Source organism: Nannospalax galili, unplaced genomic scaffold (assembly GCF_000622305.1).
Source record: "Nannospalax galili isolate Female #2095 unplaced genomic scaffold, S.galili_v1.0 scaffold879, whole genome shotgun sequence".
NCBI classification, from domain to species: Eukaryota; Metazoa; Chordata; class Mammalia; order Rodentia; family Spalacidae; genus Nannospalax; species Nannospalax galili.
Genome location: NW_008346261.1, coordinates 72,551 through 93,466, shown reverse-complemented (window position 1 = coordinate 93,466; position 20,916 = coordinate 72,551). Strand labels below are relative to the sequence as shown.

General features: G+C 38.7%; 1 protein-coding gene across 1 annotated transcript in view; it reads left to right on the top strand.

Moving 5' to 3' along the window:
• Positions 1-20,916, top strand: part of Appbp2 (amyloid beta precursor protein binding protein 2) — a 64,273-nt gene that overhangs the window by 34,505 nt on the left and 8,852 nt on the right. Inside the window, exons 5-11 of the mRNA XM_008842640.3 lie at positions 9,885-10,053; positions 12,648-12,737; positions 13,769-13,836; positions 13,916-14,021; positions 14,870-14,994; positions 18,023-18,108; positions 20,225-20,415. Of these exons, the coding sequence (XP_008840862.1) occupies positions 9,885-10,053; positions 12,648-12,737; positions 13,769-13,836; positions 13,916-14,021; positions 14,870-14,994; positions 18,023-18,108; positions 20,225-20,415 (835 nt within the window). The remainder of the gene's footprint in view (positions 1-9,884; positions 10,054-12,647; positions 12,738-13,768; positions 13,837-13,915; positions 14,022-14,869; positions 14,995-18,022; positions 18,109-20,224; positions 20,416-20,916) is intronic.

Sequence of the window (20,916 nt, the reverse complement as noted above, 5' to 3'; positions counted from 1 at the left end):
TTCCTCTCCCACTAGAGGCTCCATACTCTGCCATCCCTGTCACTGTCCACTGTGTTGTCAGCACCCTCATCCATTCCCCCCTGTCTGCCCTTCTGGTAAATCTAGTCAGCCAGAGGTCCCTGTTCCAGGAGTGTCAGCTGTTCCTCATGGCCGCTCTTTTTTTAAAAAAGATTTTTTTATTATTTTTACTTTATGTATATGTGTGTTTTGCTTGTTTGCTCGCTGGCTCGCCTTGAACTCAGAAATTTGCCTGCCTCTGCCTCTGAGTGCTGGGATTAAAGACATGCACCCCCACGCCTGGCTCTTTTGTTTTTTAATGAATAAAACGTTTCTGGAGCTGGGCGTGGTGGCACACACCTTTAATCCCAGCACTGGGAAGGCAGAGGCAAGCAGATCTCTGTGAGTTCAAGGCCAGTCTGGTGCATAGTGAGTTCCAGGACAGTTGGGGCTACAGGGAGACCCTGTCTCAAAAAAAAAAGAAAAAGTGTCAGAACTGTTGGTGTTGGGGGTGCTTGAACCTGTTTTGAAAGTGAACCTGAGTCTTGTGTAATTTAATTTCCTCAAAATCTAAAAATAAATAGAAATTAGAAACTAGAAGAAAATAGTGGTATCTGTTATTGAGAGAAAGTAGTATACCTCACCAATTTTTAGGACAAAGAATTCTCAAATATTCCTAGACCCAGTATGCTCCTGCATACCTCATCTGGGGAAGATATTCAAGGTATGACTTATGTATAAATTAAGTAGGAAGAGAGTGAGCAAACAATTGGCAATTTGTAAAAAGTTTTGAGTGAGGTGGGATTTTTTTTTTGAGCAGGAGATAAAAGGGAAATTTTAGAAATGATATAAAACTGAAATTCTTAGTTACTGCAGGTTCTTAATGTAAAATAAGAATATTTTATAGTTTTTTGCTAAAGTTTTTTTAACTTTTAAAAAAAATTTATTTATTTTTAAATTTTATGTGTATTGCCTGCATGTAGGTAAGTGCACCCGTGTTGTGCAGTGCCTAGGGAGGTCAAGAAGACGCTGTCGGATCTCTTGGGACTGGAGTTACAGACGGTTGTTAGCTGCCATGTGGGTGCTGGGATTCAAACCTGGGTCTTCTGCACGAACAACCAGTGTTCTTAACTGCTGAGCCATCTCTCCAGACCCTTGCTAAAGCTTTCTTACCATATCTCTCGTATGGGCTAAGGATATGTAGCCCTGTCGGTAGAGTGCCTGTCTAGCTCTTGGTTCCATCCCTAGTTCATGTAAACCACTACAGTGATGCATACCTGTAATCCTAGCACTTAGGAGGTAGAGACAGGCGGATCAGAAGTGTAAAGTCATCCTTAGCTACTTGGTGAGTTCAGTGCCAGCCTTCAGCTGAAGCCCTGTTTCACTAAAGAACAGTGAGGAGGGGCTCATTTTATAAAGTCATGTTCTTTCAAGCCTATAAAGTATTCTTTCAGAAAGACAGGTTAACCTGAAACTTGGGTCAGGAAGCTTATAGAGACCACATGGCAGAATTCTTTTGTTTCTTTTTCTTTTTTTTTAAAATATTTATTTTTATTTTATGTGTACATTGGCTGCATGTATGTGAGTACGCCCGTGTTGTGCAATGCCGTGGAGGTCAGAAGAGGGCTTCCGATTCCCCTGGACTAGAGTTGAAGACAGTTTGGTTCGCAGCCACCATGTGGGTACTGGGAATTGAACACATGTCCTCTGCAAGAGCAGTAGTGCTCTTAACCACTGAGCCATCTCTCCAGCCCCCAGAATTCTTTTTTTTTTTTTTTTTCGGTCTTTTTGAGACAGGGTCTCTCTATAGCCCTAGCTGTCCTGGAACTCCCTGTGTAGACCAGGCTGGCCTTGAATTCACAGATATCTGCCTGCCTCTGCCTCCCAAGTGCTGGTATTAAAGGTGTACACCACCATACCAGGCTCTTTTTTTAAAGGAGATAATGGAGATAATGAAGCCAGGCAGGGTGGGACACATCCTTAATCCTAGCATTTAGGAAGCAGAAGGTCAATCTCTGTTCAAGGCCAACCAGGACTGCATAGTGAGACTCTGTCTTCTGGAACATGAAACAAAACAGAGATGATGAAATGAAAACATTTGACTTTATGGTGAAGGATATGATCCTATAGATATGTGTTGGCTAAAAAGTAAAACCGAATTATATTTTGTTAAGAGGAAACATTCCAAACTATAATAAAGAATTTAAGATGAAATCCATTACTTGATAAGAAAGGAATATTGCTAGGAGAATGTATAATTTACAAAAATCTAAACCTATGTATAACAAGTAGAGATTTATATAAGCAGTGTGTCCTAAAAATACAAAAAAAAAAAAGAAAAAAAATCATTACAGTGTCAGGTATCTCCAGAGTGTATTAATTCATAATTCATAGAAATTATCTAAAATCTCAATTCTTTGCCTCTGTCTGCTGTCCTATTCTCTGGTTTGCTAGTTTTGTCTTCAGTTAGCTCTTCAGGGGTTTACAAAAAGGAGATAAGATTACTGCCATGGTTTGAGATAGTAAGTATGGATTCCATATTGTCTAGCAGAAGAAAGACTCTTCCCAAGTACTTTTTTTTTCCTTTAAAGACAGCCAGTCTTTCTCAAAAACTAGCAGACCTGCCCATGAGTCTTATAAGCCGGAGCCAGCTCATTTGGCAACCTCTGAATCAGTCATTGGCAAGGGAAATGGCATCCCTACTCTAAAACTGGTTTCAGTTAGTCATGGTTTACACATTATTCCCATGTAAAAGGAGTCAGTGCCTCAACAAGCTCAGACTCTGCTTCCAAGCAAGATGAGCCAACTTTACCTACTGCATTTCATAGTGATTTCCTCCTTAAGTTTAAAATCAAACTGACACCAATGACAACAAAAACTTGTATATGAAAGAACATTATTGGGGCTGGGGAGATGGCTCAGCAGTTAAGAGCACTGACTGCTCTTGCAGAGGACCAGGGTTCGATTCCCAGCACCCACATGGCGGCTACGAACCATCCTTAATTCCAGTTGCAGGGGAATCCAAAGCCCTCTTCTGACCTCTGCAGCACTGCACAACACGGGTGCACTCACATACATGCAGGCAATATACTAATACACCATGTACATAAAAATAATTTTAAAAAATTTTTAATTATATTCCCAGCACTCGTGAGGCAGAGGCAAGTGGATCTCTGTGAGTTCAAGGCCAGCCTGGCCTACATAGTGAGTTCCAGGACAGCTGGGGCTACAGGGAGACCCTGTCTGAAAAAGACCAAAAAAAAAAAATTTATTTACAAGACATTATTAAGAAAGTGAAGCTGGGTATAGTGGTACACTGCTGTAATCCCAGCACTCAGAAGATTGAGACAGGAGGACTGAGAATTCAAAACTAGGTGTCATAGCAAGACCCTCTCTGTCTCTCTCCTTTCATTTTGTCTCTTTCAACTCACTTTTTTTTATTCCCTTGAGTCACAGTCTCACTTTATATCCGAGATTGACCTGAAAATCAGTCCTCCTGCCTCAACCTTCTTACTGTTGGGAATGTAGGTAAACACCACCATGCCCAACTGACTTGTCCCAAACATGTCAGAAGACAACCTGCAGGATGGGAGAAAATATTCGCAGATCATATATTGAAAGAGGGTATAGTATTTAGGTGTACTATGAACTATAACTCATCAGCAAATGACCCAGTCTTTTAAATAGACAAGGGACTTAAATAGTCATTTTCCAAGGAAGATATATAAGTTGCCACTGAGCATAGGAAAAGGTGAACTGTATCATTCATTAGGGAATTCCAAGTCAAACACAGATACCACTTCACATGTACCAAGGATGCATAGGTTTTGTTCTCTTGCTTGCTTTTTTTTTTTTTTTTTTTTTTTTCTTTTTTTTTTTTTGATCTTTTTGAGAAAGGGTCTCCCTGTAGCTCCAGCTGTCCTGGAACTCACTATGTAGACCAGGCTGGCTTGCTTGCTTTTTAATGGGCTGGAGATGTTAGCTTAGTGCACTTAGAGCACTGCCAAAACCAGAAGCAGAAAGTCAGTGAGTATAAAGACATACTGGAAACCCTGTACACTGTTGCTGTGAGTGTAAAATGATACAGCTGCTGTGCAATACAGTTTGGCAGTTCCTCAAAGAGCTAAACATAGAATTACCAGATGACTCAGTAGTTGCATTCCAGGGTTCATACCGAAGAGAATTGAAAGCAGAGACTCAAGTGATTTGTATATCCATGTTCAGAAGAGCCCCAAAGTGGAAATAGTCCGAGTGTCTATCTGCAAATGAAGAGATAAGTGATTGTACATAGACTTACTCAGCCAGTTGAGCACATGCTCTACCAAAAGGATGAGCCTTGAGGTTTTTACCCCATGCAATAAGGAACAATAGACTGCATACACACATACATAAAATATATAGATGAGATAAATTTATAGAGACAGGAAGTAAATTAAAAATTCTAAGGACTAGGGGTAAGGGAGAATGAGAACCATTGCTTAATGGGTTACAGAGTTTCTGGGGTATGTATGTATGAGACAGACAGACGGACAGACACTCCCTAGTCCCAGCCTGCCTGGAAGTCACTGTGTGGAACAGGCTGGCTTCGATCTCACAGAGATCCGCCTGTCTCTGCCTCTCGAGGGCCAGAGTTTCTGTTGGGGTAATGAAAAAGTTTTGGAAGTGAATAGTGGCAACAGTTGCATAACATGACAAATATAATTAATGGCACTGAATTGTGCATTTAAGATTGGTTCATGCAGGTGGTGGCATATGCTTATAATCCTTGCACTTGAAAGGTGGAGGCAGAAGGATCACAAGATGGAGGCTAGCTTGGACTACATACTGAAACCTTGCTTCAAAAGAAAAAAGAGGGAGCTGGAGAGATGTTTGGTGCTTAAGAGTGGTTACTACCAAGCACTTGCAGAAAACCCAGATTCTTGAAAACCCAGAAACCTTGGTGGTTAAGAGTGCTTACCACCAAGCTCTTGCAGAAAACCCAGGTTCCATTCCTAGCACCCACATGACATCGATATAACCATCAATAATTCCAGTTCCAGGCGATTCTACACCTTCTTCTGGCCTCCAGAGGCCAGAAGAAGGTATACTTACATACATGCAGGTGAAACACTCGTACACATAAAATAAAATTAAAGCTAAATTAAATTAAACCCATGTCAGTATTGTTATTATCTAACCTTTTCTTATTTAATCTGTTGTATATAAAATATTTTGTTTCTTTGGTGATTAGAATCAAATCCAGGGCCTAATGAATCCTTAGCATTTACTGTGCCACTGAACATCTTCCAAAATTTTTTTACTAGATCTCAGAATGGTATCAAACCTTACTTAAAATTGAGTTTCATTATTTGCTTTCAACATGCACAATTTTTCTACATTGCCTGACAAAAAAGTTGAGGAAAGATTTACTTTAGCTTACTGTCATGATCTCATGGCCCCATGCACTCAGATAAAACTCAGTAACTAAAGCTGATTGGAGCAGCTTACATCGTGGTGGGCAGGGGTCAGAGAGAAAGGGATATAAGCTATAAGGACAGGTACCCAGTGACCCGACTTCTTCCAGCTCGGCCCTGCCTCTCTACGTTTCACCATGTCCCAATTAAGCTGTTACATTATGAATTATGAATCTGTTGATTAGGTCAGAACCCTCATGATCTGACTGTAGAAACCAGAGGCATGCTTTATTAACCATCTAGACATTTCTGCCAGTCAAATTAACAATCAAGATTATCACATTATATTCTTTTAAAAAATTATTACATTTACTTGTGCATTGGAAGAGGAGTGGCATGTGGTACAGAGTGTTTGTGGAGGTCAGAGAACAACTTATAGGGGTCAGTTATCTTCCTCCATGTGGATTTCAGAGATTGAATTTAGGTTGTAAGGCCTCATGGCAGGCACCCTTACTCACCTAGCCATCTTGCTGAGTGGTTTTGTCTTGTCTGTCTGCTACTCATCTAGTAATCTTGCTCAGTCTTTTTGGTTTTGTGTGTGTGTGTTGTACATGCATGTTCATATGCATGGTCATGTGTGTAGGTGCACATATGTGTGCATGTAGAGGTCCTAGGTTGACATCAGGTATCTTCCTTGCTCTCTGCTTTGTTTATTGAGGCACATTCTTACTTGAACTCAGAGCTGGCTGGTCAGATAGTCTAGCGTGCCACCTTGCCCTAGAGATCCTGTCTCTGCCTCCTGGGCTGGGATGTAGGTTACCTGCAGGCCTGCTCGTTTTTTACATCTAGACTCTTGTCTTCCTGCTTCCATAGCAAGTGCTTTATCCACTGAGACATCTCTCCAGCCCCTCAATCTTTGTCTTGTTTTGTGTTTATTTGTTTGTGGAGGTAGGTGGGGTGGACATGGGTGCTTGTGTGAGCATACACAGATACACACATGCCATGGCTCATGTATAAAGGTCAGAACTTTTAGGACTCAATTCTCTCCTTCCATTGTGGGATATGGTGATCAAACTCAAGCATTCAGGTTAGTGTAGCAGTACCTTTACTCTCTGAGCTATCTTCCCAGCCCAGCCATTCAGTTTTTATACACATATATATACATACACACATATATATACTATTTATTTTTTATTTTGTATGTATGAGTGTATGGGTAGGTTCACCCATGTCATGTGATGCCTGTAGAGGTCAAAAGAGAGTGTTGGAGCCCCTGGAACTGGAGTTACAGATGGTGGTTGTTGCCATGTGGGTGCTGGCAGTTGAACCCGGGTCCTCTGAAATAGCAGCCAGTACTCTTAACTGCTGAGGCAGCTCTCTAGCTCCATCATTCAGTCATATAGTAAATACATTCATAAACTTGATAGCTTCTGCATTTGTATGTTTTCCATTTGAAACTTAGTATAGTTGGGCATGGTAAACAATAATTGCTTTCTACGTTAGCTGTTGATCGGGTAGGTGTGGTTCTTGCATTGTCTTGAGTCTTGAGAACAAGACGCTGTGCTTCAACTGTTGCAGCACTCTTGGGAACATTGACTACATGCCTTTTCCTCAAGCCTGTGAGTTGTACCCAAAGTTTCTCATCTTACACCCTACTTACTGTCAGGCCAGATGGACATACAGACCCTAAGGAGTTTTAGAATGTTTAATTTGTCCTTTTGCTTGATTAGACTACCAGCAGGGCCTGGGAAAAAACACCAAGCTGTGCCTTTCTGGCAAGAAATAGTGTGTTACTTACTCTATTATGTGCCAGTTATGAAATAATTGTCAGAAATAACTGTCTTAGGGAATAGCTGTAATGAAGGTCATTGGGGCTCTGGTTTCTTTTTCACCCTCTAAACATGTAATCTGTGCTTACATTCTTCCTTTTCATACCTATATTTCTATAGCAATCTTCCCCCCTCCCCTTCAAGGAATTTTCAGTTCTGGCCTGTTTTAATGTCTGTGGTCCTGGTTGCTTTGCTTCCATTCTTAGCATTGCTGTCATCCTCATGCTCCACACTGCAGCTCAAGCATCCTTTCTTTTTTCTTAAATTGTACTGTCCCATGTGGTAGTCTTTAACCATATGGGACAGTTGGCATTGAAATTACTTAAATCAAAATTTATTATTTTTTTCAAGACAGTGCCTTACTATGTAGCTCCAACTGACCTCAGAGATCTGCCTGCTTTTGCCTTCCCAGTGCTGAGTTTAAAGGTGTGCATCTCAACAATGGCCTTAATTTAAAGAAAACAGTCTTCATGGTCTGTGAGATATCTCAGTGGGTTAAAGTCACTTGCTGTTTAAGCTTGTTGACCTAAGTTCAATCCTGTAATCCACATAAAGGGGAAAGAGAACTAACTCCACAAAGTTGTCCTATGACCTCCATGTGGCTACTGTGGCATATGTGCACGTATACACAGTAATAACAGTTTTTCAGAAATGTTGTTAATAAGCAGTATTCAATCACCACTAGGCACATTTCTGATAACAGTCACTTATGGCTTAGTAGACACCAAACTGAACACAAGTAAGACCTTTGTGGTTTTTTGTTTTGTTTTGTTATGTTTTGAGGAAAGGATCTCAAACTCAAGATTCTCCTACCTAAGTTTCCTGAGTGATAGGATTACTGATATGTACTGTTGTGTCTAGCTTAGAACATTTTTAGAACCTCAGAAAATTGTTAAATAGCATTTCTTTAGAGTTCAAATAAAATTACTCCATTTACTATTGGAAATAAAACTTCTTTACATGGCCATATATTAAAGCCCAACAAAATCTTGGTTTTCCCAGGGCTTGGTAGCACATACCTTTAAACCCAGCACCCTAGAGGCAGAGGCAGGTGAATTTCTGAGTTTGAGGCCAGCCTGGTCTACATAGCAGGTTCTAGGCCAGCCAGGACTTCATAGTGAGACCCTGTCTCATGAAAACAAACACAAAAATCTTGATTTTTCTTTTTCATTTTAATCCCCACAATCCTTTATTATACTCCAGATATACTTACCTTTTTTCTTTAACTTTTAAATTTTACTTATTTTATGTGTATGTGTGTATTGCCTGCATGTAGGTAAGTGCACCTGTGTTGTGCTGTGCCCACAGAGGTCAGAGGAGGCTGTTGGATCCCCCAGGACTGGAGTTATAGACAGTTGTTAGCTGCCATGTGGGTGCTGGGATTTGAACCCAGGCCTTCTGCAAGAACAACTAGTGTTCTTAACCACTGAGCCATCTCTCCAGCCCGGTACTTACCCTTTTTGTAAAGAAAATTTTTATTTTTTATTTTTGTGTATGAGTGTTTTGCCTGCATGTATATAAGTACATCCATGTCATACAAAGCCTGCAGAGGCCAGAGGAGGGTGTCAGATCCCTAGAAATGACATTATAGATGGTTGTTAGCCACCATGTGCATGCTGGAACCAAACCTGGGTTCTCTGCCTAGGCTATAGAGTGAGTTCAAGGCCATCCTGGGTAACTTAGATTTTGTCTACAAATAAAAGGTCATAAAATTATTTAGTCTGATCTAAAGGTTTTTTTTTTTTTTTTTTAAAAAAAGAAAAACAACAACAACAAAAAAACCCCAGCAGCTTGCTATGTAGCTCTGGCTAGCCTGGAACTCATTATATAGACCAGGCTAGCCTCCATCTCATAGAGAGATCCTCCTGCCTCTGCATCCCAAGGGCTGGAATTAAAGGTGACCACCACCAAGTTCTAAACCATTTTGATACTTTTGCATACTCATTAAATTGTAGCATGAGTGTACATTACTTTTCTATAGTATATACAGGATTTTCCACCACAAAGGGTACAGATTATAACACCAATAAATATAAACTACTGCACATAACAGTGCAAAAATGAGTAGTTGTGAAGTGTCATGAATGAGATCAGTGGCTACTGATGGAGTGATAGACAAACGTACTAAATGAGAACAGAAGGTCATGGGAGGTAGTATTATTTCTGGCTGATTTTTTATTCACTATTCTATATTTTTTCATTTGGAACAAAAAGGAATTTTAAAAAGATTTTTTGTAAATGCTGAATATATAAAATATGAAAATTTAGAGAAGAAATCAAAATGGATGAGTAAAATCACAAAAGCTTTGTAGGAAAAACATGTATTGTACTTCCTTGAGCATTGTCAACTCCATTTTTGGGCCAGATGGGGTCTTTTTAAAAAATACATATTTTATTTTATGTGTATGAATGTATTGCCTGCATATTAAGTGCACCTGTGTTCTGCAATGCCCACGGAGGTCAGAAGAGGGCAGTAGATTCCCCCAGATGGTGGTTAGCTGCCCTGTGAGTGCTGAGAACCAAATGGGTGGGTTCTTTTTGATACAGTTTCATTTCTTGCACCTCCTGTCTTGCCTTTTAAGTGCTGCATTGTAGTTTTAAGAGGTTGTTAAGGCTACCCTGCTGGAAGTACAAAAAATAAAGGACAGGTACTTGTCTTTTGCAGGTTGCTTCATGTACGAAATGGAAATTGTAAATACCATTTGGGTGAAGAAACATTTAAATTAGCCCAGACATATATGGATAAACTGTCAAAGCATGGCCAGCAAGCAAATAAAGCTGCTCTCTATGGAGAACTCTGTGCACTACTGTTTGCAAAAAGTCACTACGATGAGGTAAGTTGGCTTGTTCTGAGACAGGATCTCCCTTTGTAGTGTAGACTGGCTTTGTTGTGATCCTCCTGCCACAGTGTCTGAGTGCAGAGACTTAAGGCGCACTGTTTTGAAGGACATACATGGTATGCGCCATCATGTTCTATTACATACTAAGGTTATGTAATAAATTTTATTGCAAAAATGGAAAAATCATTTGATTTTTCTAGTGGATAATGTAAAAAACACAATAGAAATATTTATGAGATTTTAAAATTTGCTTAAATTTGGGGTCTTTTTGTTTAATTTGTGCAAATGTTTCTCTGCCTAACGTGTTTTAAAGGAAATTCTGTTAACTGAGCCTTAGTAAATGCATTTGATTGAATGTGTCATTCTGGATGTCCTCTAATTTGAAAGGGGTTCATATTTATTTAATTTGGCAAGTAGTAGACCACTGAACTTTATCCTCCAATTCTGTCTTTAATTTGGAAATAAAGTGTTTTAAAACAGTATTATGGTTACCATAGTTCTAAAAATGTTACTTTGGAACAAAATCAGTTTATTTAGTATCCTAAAATTGTAAGCCAAATTTTTGGGCCTAAATCTGGTGAAGTTAATGAACTTTTATTTTGCATCACAGTTACTTTTGAATAGCTGTATCCCTCTTTTTTTAGTGTTGTATCTAAGTAAAATGGAAGAAAAATAAACTTACAGAAGATAACAAATAATTATTTTTCTCTCTGTCCTTGGGGAACTCTCCGTGAATTGTTTGTGGGTATGTTGGGGTGGTGGCTTGATAGCCTACACATGTATGTGCATGCGAGGAGGCTAGAGGTCCACCTTGGGTGTTGTTTATCAGGAGGTCTCCACCTTGTTCTTTTTTTTGTAATGTGTATTTGTGTGTGGTATATGTGAATTTTATGTATGTTTATTCACATAGGTATGGGCAGGTATACTTGCATATGTGTATGCATGCATGTGGAAGTCCAAGGTTGATAACTTGAGTCTTCCTTGATCGGTCTTCAACCTTATTTATTGAAACAAAGCCTCACTTAAAACCAGAGTTTACCAATATGACTAGTGTAGCTAGTCAGGTTAAGAGGGCTATACCTTCCAAGACTGGAATTACAGGTGAGCTGCCGTGCCACACAGCATTCATGTGTGTTCTGGAGATTCAAACTTCAGTCCTCTTTCTTGCTCAGCAAGAAGCACTTTAGCCACTGAGCCCTCTCCCCAGCGTGCACACACACACATATATATATATATATACACATATATATTATATATATGTGTAATATGTATATATGTAATATGTATGTATATGTATATATGAGAACCTGGGACTTGATTAGATTTGGCCAGCCCTGGGGATTTTCTTTCACTGTTTCCCTAGCACTAAGATTACAAGTGTTTACCACCATGCCCAACTTTTTACGTGGGTATGGGGGATCAGATTCAGGTCCCCAGCTTTGCAGCAAGCACTTTACTGATTGAGCTGTCTCCCTGCCCCCACAGATTATTGTGTCTCTTTATATAGAATAGCAGTTGTCACTATCCAAGATAACTTGTTTTGCCTTTTTATCTTCTGCTAGCCACTAGGAAAAGGTCATTTTTGTTTTGTTTTGCTTGGCTTCCCACTACATACCTAGATGCCCACTACTTAACCTTTGTACCTTAGGTTGCCATAATAATAGTACATATATCATGGTGCTGTGGTGTCAGTTAAATGTGTTAAAGAACATAGTGTTTATTAGAACAGTAGCTAGCATAAACATAAAGTAAGCACTCTACTAAACAGGCAATTAAGATGGAGAATAATAAAGTGTTATGAAAGCGGATGGAAAATATAAGGAACCTAGCCTAATACTAAACCTGAAAAATTAGTTGCTTCAGCCTGGAGCCTTAGAAGGGAGATGTGTTCTAAGATGGAGGGAATGCTACATGCAAAAGGCTTCTGGGCAAAATAGAACATGCCTCATTTCCTGAATGTGTGTGTCACATCTTTCACATCCTGATTCAGAAAACTGAGGATTTTGAGAGGTGGAGGGTGTTTGAGATAAGGTCTCACTGTGCAGCCCAGGCTGACCACTAAGTTCCCAAGCTAACCTTGAATTCATGGAAATCCTCTAGCCTCAGCCTTCCTGATTCTGGAATTATAGACATGCATTACCATACTCGACGTCAGAAAAAGTATAGATCTAAGAATAAAAATAGTGTAATCAGCTCGTACTTTGAAGAAAATTTAGCCACAGAAAATATATAAAATATGTTATTTTAAAAAAAGTAAATACCTTGTGTTTTGGGCCGGGGAGATGGATGAGCAGTTAAGAGCACTGGCTGCTCTTGCAGAAGACCCAGGTTCGAGTCCCAGCACCCACATGGCAGCTAACTACTGTCTGTAACTCCAGTTCCAGGGGATCCGATGCTCTCTTCTGACATCCACCAGCAATGCTCGACACGGGTACACTTAACGTATGTGTAGGCAATACACACTCATACTTAAAAATATTTTTTAAAAATCTTGTGTTTTTATTTATTTAAGTATTTGAAAGCTTGTAAGAGAAATTCACAATATAAATACTGTCATTTAATTTGCCCCTTTTTCTTTTTTTTTAAAGGCATACAAATGGTGCATTGAGGCAATGAAAGAAATTACAACAGGCTTACCAGTCAAAGTTGTGGTGGATGTTTTAAGACAAGCTTCTAAGGTGAATATAATATTTGAAATATTGAGTGAACTATAGGATTTTTCCAGCTTTAAATTGTTAATCTAGTATTTAACATCTTAGTTGTTTATTGACTAGCAAGATTGCTCAGTTAGAAATCTGATTTCTAACTAAAACTGTCTCATAAATTTTACATAATTTTCCTTTATCCAAGGAAACCTGTTTAGTAATTTATTTAGTAATCGTTTCTCTTCACTAAGGTACACATCACAGTAATAGTTGGTGCTAATTTGGCTTGAATTTTTGTTTTCTTAAATCTGTGCAGTAATCTGGGCCCTAATGTCATTTATCCTAATAGGTGACCTAGTATTTATTAAACATTTTCGTCACAGTTTCATAGCAAGATAGCGTGGTATATTTGATCTGCTAGGCAGTCTTTATTTGATTTTTTTTCCCTCTAGTTTCTTTTTCAGTAAATAAATATACCAACTCTTTAAAGCTATTTAGTATCATTTCAAAGTTACTGCTATAGTATATCAAAGCCTTGAAGCATTAATGCACTTTTGACATATATTCATTATATCTAGAAGTTGTTTACATTTGAAAATCCCATTTTGGCTAATTTTATCTGTGTAAATTCCATCAGAAAAAAAGATCGGAAAATGTCCATTGAGATGGCTCAGTGATTTTGACTACTGGGGCCCAAATGGTGAAAGGAGACAACCAACTCCTGCAGCCATCCTCTGACTTCCCCACATGCACCATTCTTTTTTTCCACATATGTGCACAGATATGTGCATGCACACACAGACACACAGGAGAAATAGCTAAAAAAAAAAAAATTAAATATATATTTATACACATACAAACATACATATATATACGTAAAGTGCCAAAAGATCATTGTAATGCATTCCAGAAATGAAATAATGTACCTTAAAAATACTGTAAGTCCCTTCCATCCATTTTATTTTAATATAGAACTACTATTGTGTGAATTCATAAACTGTACTTACTATAGCACAATAATGAACTGTGTGAAAGTTATTTAGTAATTTTTCCTTTGTCTTTAGGCTTGTGTGGTAAAACGTGAATTTAAGAAGGCAGAACAGTTAATTAAACATGCAGTGTATTTGGCACGGTAGGTGATAGTGTTTTAAAATACTATTTTAACTTTCTCTTTGAAGTTTATATCCTAATAGTTCTGTATCTTTTTATAGGGATCACTTTGGATCCAAGCACCCAAAATACTCTGATACACTGCTAGATTATGGGTTCTACTTGCTCAATGTAGATAATATCTGTCAATCTGTTGCAATTTATCAGGTATGTTAATAGTTACTTCCCTTTTTAGCTTTCAACTTAAATTGACTTGCTGACCTGTTTGTTTGCCATATATAAACCATATCTAAAAGAACTCCAAGACTCACTTTTCTCCTATAGGCCTCCCCATTACTTTAAGTATTATGTAGATGGCTTCAAAGTCCAGTATTTTAAGAATTAAAGAATCATACAGGACTAGAATCATTAGGCTGTGGGTCCATAGCCTAGAGGACTTTCATTTGCCTAGTGATGCCGTGACTTTGGATGATCATCAAGAGTCAGTCTGCCTGCCTTTTTACCAACAAGACTTAATAGCAATAATTTTAGGCCTTTGTAGTCATTACTTCAGGCAAATGATGTTCTGTACCCATGAGTGGTAGAGCACTCGCCTTTAGGCTCCATTACAGGAAAAAAACAACTGATGTGATTCCCAAGACGTAAATTAGCAAGCCATTTTGTGTGTGTGTGTGTGTGTGTGTGTGTGTGTGTGAGAGAGAGAGAGAGAGAGAGTGTGTGTGTCTTTTTTTGAGACAGGGTCTCCCTGTAGCCCCAGTTGACCTGGAACTTACAATGTAGACCAGGCTGGCCCTAAACTCACAAAGATCCACCTACCAATGCCTCCCAAGTGCTGGGATTAAAGGTGTGTGCCACCACGCCCGGCTAGCAAGCCATTTCTAACTCAAGCCTTAACTTCACAAAATCAGGCCCTGGGAAGACTTTCAGGTTCTGTTGTGTTTTAAATCCAGCAGAACTTTCTTACTTAAAAACTGAAGAGATTGGGTACATAAATTATGAAGATGTTTAACTTGGGTGCTCTACAATGTTATTAAATATTTTTATGATTCTTTCAGGCAGCCCTCGACATTCGACAGTCAGTGTTCGGTGGCAAAAATATCCACGTAGCAACAGCTCATGAAGACTTGGCTTATTCTTCTTATGTTCACCAGTATAGTTCTGGAAAATTTGACAATGCACTGTAAGTTCCATATTTTTTGGTGAAGGATAATAATATTTTCCCCTCTCTTGTAATAGTCCTTATTATACTTTGTGGATTAAATTTGTCCTAGTACTTTAAAAGAATTGCTAAATATTTTCAAAGTCATTTAAAACTCATTCCTATTTATAAGGCATTCATTTAAGCTTTATGTGGTTTCATTTTGAGATTTGTGTATTTTTATGGACTATGAGTTATCCTTTCATTATTTCCTTCAGTGAATTTTCTTTGAATAATTAGTTGCTTCTAGCTAAACAGTAAATTCAATAATCTAAAAGCTTATTGCTGAAAATATAGAAATACTGAGTAAAATATAACCATTCTTTTAACTGTATAACTGAGCTTGTAAGAAGAGTGAGCAGAAATCCCTAACAACTATAAAGGACGTGAAAATCCCCAGCCAGGGACTATAGCCTACAGACAAAATATTTTCCTGAGACACAGCCTTGCTCATTTGTCTCATCTGATTTTTTTCTGGCCGTTTTCATGCCATGATAGCAGAGTTAAATAGTTGTGAGAGAGTATGTTGCCATTGTACCCTGAAGTAGTTACTAACTCCTTACAGTAAAAGTTTGCAGAAAAGGTTTACAGGGCTGGATGGATGGCTCAGTGGTTATGTGTTGCACTTCTGGAACTCTTTCAGAGGACTTGAGTTCAATTCCCATTACTCACATCAGGTGGCTCACAACTGCTTATAACTTCAGCTCCAGGCAATGTAATACTCTTGACTTCTGAAGGCATGCGTACCACACACACATATATATATAAACAAAATTCCTGCCAGGTATGGTGACGTGATACTTTAAACTCAACACTTAGGAGGTAGAGGCAAGCAGAGCTCTGTGAGTTCAAAGCCAGTGTAGTCTACATAGAGAATTCTAGGCCCACCACAGCTACATAGTGAGACCTGTCTCAACTCTTCCTTCCAATTTTTTTTTATTTTGACGTTTTTTTGAGACAAGGTAGTCCTGTGTTGCATACGAAAGCAGGCTGGAGCTAGATAGATGGCTCGGTGGTTAAGAGCACTGACTGCTCTTGCAGAGGACCCGAGTTCAATTCCCAGCACTCACATGGTGGCTAACCACCATCCGTAACTCCAGTTCCAGGGGAATCTGATGCCTTCTGACTTCTACAGGCATTGTACAATACCGGTCACTTACATGCATGCAGGCAATACACTCATACACATAAAATGAAAAAATATATTTTTTAAAGATTTAATGCCAAAGCCTGGTGTGGTGGCACATGCCCGTAATCCCAGCACTTGGGAGGTAGAGGCAGGTGAATCTCTGCTTGTTCAAGGCCAACCTGGTTTACATAGTATGTTCCAGGCCAGCTGGTCTTCAAAAGACCAAAAAGGAAAAGAAGATTCAATGCCACCTAGTTTAGTGAGTTCACACCAAACTAGGCTACATAGTCTCCAGAAACAACTGTTTTTTGGAAAGGCAGGTTTCACGTTTTTGGAGGAAGAACATAGCTATGTTACCTAGGAGTCTTGAAATCTTGGGCTCAGTTTTTTTTCCTTATGTATGTGAGTGTTTTTTGCCTGTCTGTGTATATAAGTGCACTTGTGCATGCAGTACCTGAGGAGGCCGAAAGAAGGTGTCAGATCCCCTGTCACTGGAGTTGCAGATGGTTGTTAGCCACCATGCAGGTGCTGGGAACCAAATCCAGGTCCTCTGTAAGAACAACCAGTGCTCTTAACTACCAAGCTATCTTTCCAGCTCCCTACTTCATACTCTTGATGACTGAGAATGCATTATGTCATGTCCAGATAGACAAATCCAGAGAGACAGAAAATAAGTGGATAGATAGTATTTAGCTGCATTGGAGGGAAGTAAGGAGTGGCTAAAATGGGTCTAGGAGGGTAGTGGTTTTTATTTTATTTTTTTTAGTAATAAAAATGCCCTAAAATTGATTGCAGTGGTGAGTATATAATTCTGAATATACTAAAAAGCATGGTGGCTGACACCTATAATCCAAGCACTCAGAGTGAGGCAGGAAGATTATGGTGAGTTTGAGACTAGCCTCGCTTACTAAATGGGAACTTGTCTCAAAGAAAGAAATGAGGGAATTGAAGAAAGGGAACCTGTATTGATGTTAAGACTCTATAGACAATTTTATTTTTTGGTCTTTTTGAGACAGGGTCTCCCTGTAGCCCCAGCTGGCCTGGAACTTGATAGCTAGACCAGACTGGCCTTGAATTCACAGAGATCCACCTGCCTCTGCCTCCCAAGTGCTGGGACCAAAGGCATGCACCACCACGCTGGGTTATAGACAGTTTTGAAACAGCACAACTAAAGAGAATTAGTGAATTTGAAGATAAATTTTATAAAATTTAGGGTTAACTGAAAGATAGGGATGCTGGAGAGACACCTCAGCAGTTAGAACTCATACTGCTCTTACAGAAGACCAGAGTTTTCAGTTCCCTGCATCCATGTTGGGCGGCTTGTAACTCTAGTTCCAGCAAGGTCTAATGCCTCACCTCTGTGGGCACCTGCACTCACACATACATATCCACACAGAGATACATAATTAAAAATAAGAAAAATCTTTTCTAAAGTCTGAGCTGTAAGAGACTAGCAGGTAAATTGGACAAATAGTATACCTTTTGTTTAGTGTGATGGGGTATTAAGAGATGGACCAGACATATCAGGTATGAATATTATTGTGAACAACAAAGTTGAGTGTAAATTTTAGTTTGTTCTAGAAAGGTCTGTTCAGTAAGAATGAGCCATGTGCATACTGAAGAGAAAGCATTGCAGAGCTGGAGTTATAGACAGTTGTGAGCTGCCCACAGTAGATCTAGGAACTGAACTCAGGTCCCCTGGAACAGCAGCAAGTCTCTAGGTGCTGAGTGATCTCTCCAGCCTCAGAACTGCTTCTTTATCTTGTTCTTCATTAGTGCTTTCTTTCAGTGCTGTAGCACATGTTGATTTTTTTTTTTTTACAGTGCTTGTATTATTTTTAACTAAAATGAAATATCAGACTCTATCTATGTGTATTTCAGATTTCATGCAGAAAGAGCCATTGGTATCATTACCCACATTCTACCTGAAGATCATCTTCTTTTGGCTTCTTCAAAGAGGGTGAAAGGTACCTTTGTAGTCTAGTCTCAGATAATTGTAAATTGATATGTGGCCTAAAATAAGGGTGTTTATTTTCTCAGAAGTAGTATGTTAGACTATATCTACATAGAACTAAAACAGCTCTCTCGACTCTAGTGGTTCTTAATGAAGGACTGTATACTTCTCATAGAACATTGTTTTTTCCTTTTGATTTCTCCCTCCCTGTCTCCTCCTCCTCTCCCTCCCTCTGAGAAAAACATAGAGAAATAACACAAATGATTCCACCGTCATGTGGTCAGAACCCTGAAGATGGTTTCATATTGTTGGTTTTATAGTGCAGGATTCCTAAACTGAACTGCAGATGAAGTTACACTAAATTTTGCTTTTGCTAGATATCATTTCTTCCTTGATTTTAACTTTTCTCCTAATCCTCACCAGTGGTCTTTCGCTGAATGTGTTAGTTTTGTCCTGATTGGATCATCCTTATGGTAATTCCTTGAAAGTTGGATAAATTTTGTCTTAATTCTGGATTACCTTAATTCCAATTAATATTAATAAGTTAGAATTCAAAGAGAGGGGCTGGCAAGATGGTTCAGTGGTTAAGAATACTGACTGTTCTTGCAGAAGACCCAGGTTTGAAATCCTAGCACCCACGTGGCAGCTAACAACTGTCCATAACTCCAGTTCCAGGATATCTGACAACAGCCTCTTGTGTCCTCCACAGACATTGCATGACATGAGTGCACTTACATGCAGGCAATACACACATACACATAAAAATAATAAATTTTAAAAATGCAAAGAGAAAAAAGTTACCCAAAGCCACATCAGTCCTGAATCACCATACCTTTTTTTTTTTTTGGTCTTTTTGAGACAGGGTCTCCCTGTAGCCCCAGCTGTCCTGGAACTCACTATGTAGACCAGGCCAACCTGGAACTCTCAGAGGTCTACTTGCCTCTGCCTCTCGAGTGCTGAGACTAAAGGTGTGTGCCATCACACCCAGCTATAACCTTTTTTTTTTTTATTTAACACATGATGAACATTTTTTCATTTCAATACATATATGTGTTTACTCTTTGTTATTTAATTTCATCTCAATTGTTGAAACTTTATATTTGTTTTAAACCTAGTTCTTTAAAAAAGCTGCAGTAAGGTAATATTCTTTTGCCTACCTTTGACACACTGGCAGTAGGACAAGAAATAAAATTACCTGATAAACAAATACCTATATTCTTAAGATTTTGTATGGAATTTGAAAGCCTTGAATGAAACTTCTAAACTGAGATGTCTTCTGGCCTGATTCCGTTGGTCAAATGAGGAGAAAGAAACCATTTTATTCATTGTGTTTGGTTAAAGGTCATGTTTTATAAAGGGTGGTTTCAAAATTTTTCCAATGTACTTAAGGCACTCCTTGACATAGTTTTATAACTAGCATTTTTGCTACTTCTCTTTTGTCCTTTTGTTTTTATTTGTTTGCTTGGTTTTTTTTTTTTTTTTGGTGGTGGTGGTGGTGGTGGTTTTTTGTGGTGGTAGTGGGTGGGTGGGTGGTTGGTTGGTTGGTTGGGGTTTTTTGAGACTAGGTCTCATGTAGTCTAAGCTGGCCTTGCATTTGTATTGTAGCTGAGGATAGCCTTAAACTACAAATCCTGCTGTTTCAGCCTCCCAGTTCCTGGCACAGGCATTCACCACCATATGTACCTTAACCATTTACATTTAAAATAAATTCTCAATAGTAAAATGCAACAGCCTGTATTACAATAGAAGCTGATTCTTCAAACTACATAAGATGTACTGTTGCTTTTACTTAAATTTGAATCATTATACTGTGAAAAATAGAATGACTTTTTCCTAAAAGTGTACGATTGAAGTAGATTTGGTGGCTAGGCACAGTGGCACTGCATGGAATCCCAGGACTTGGGAGGTTGAGGCAGGAGGATTGCCGTGAATTCAAGGTCAGCCTGGACTACATATTGAGAGGCTGGCTCAAAAAAGCAAAAGTAGAATACTCTCATCTTGACCAGTTTGAAACAATAATCACATATATTCAGTATTCAATAAATGCTTATATTCTTTAATTTCATTTAAATGTTTGTTGATTTGGAAATGGTTTTATAGTATCCTAATTTCTTGCTTTCTTACTTTAGCACTTATTTTAGAGGAGATTGCAATTGACTGTCATAACAAGGAAACGGAACAGAGGCTGCTTCAGGAAGCACATGATTTGCACCTGTCTTCACTCCAACTAGCCAAAAAAGCTTTTGGAGAATTTAATGTACAGACTGCAAAACACTATGGTAATCTTGGAAGACTTTATCAGTCAATGAGAAAATTTAAGGTAAAAATAAGTTTTATATTCTTTCTCCCTAAATAGTAAATTTTAAATAATAAATCTTCAGTAATCTTCAATAATAATAAAGTATATTTTCATTTTACCTTCTACCTATCCCACAAAAAAACTGAGAAAATAGCATAAAACCCTGCCTTCAAATTACAAATGAGTGCTGGGTGTGATAGCACACAACTTTAATCCCAGCACTCCAGAGGCAGAGGCAGTAGGCCTACCTGGTCTCCATAGTGAGTTCCAGGCCTGCTGGGGCTACAGGGAGACCCTTTTTCAAAAAGACAAGAAAGAAAGAAGAAAGAAAAAGAGAGGGAAGGAGGAAGGGAGGAAGGAAGATTACAAACGAAATTACAGAATTAAGACATTAAAAAATAGGAAACTTTTCAAATCCAGAAAGCTGGTATTGTTGTTATATTTAGGCATCAGCATAATTCTGAGCTAAGTATGTTAGCTTTTAGCAGAATGACTGGAACATTGATACGTATATGAAAAAAA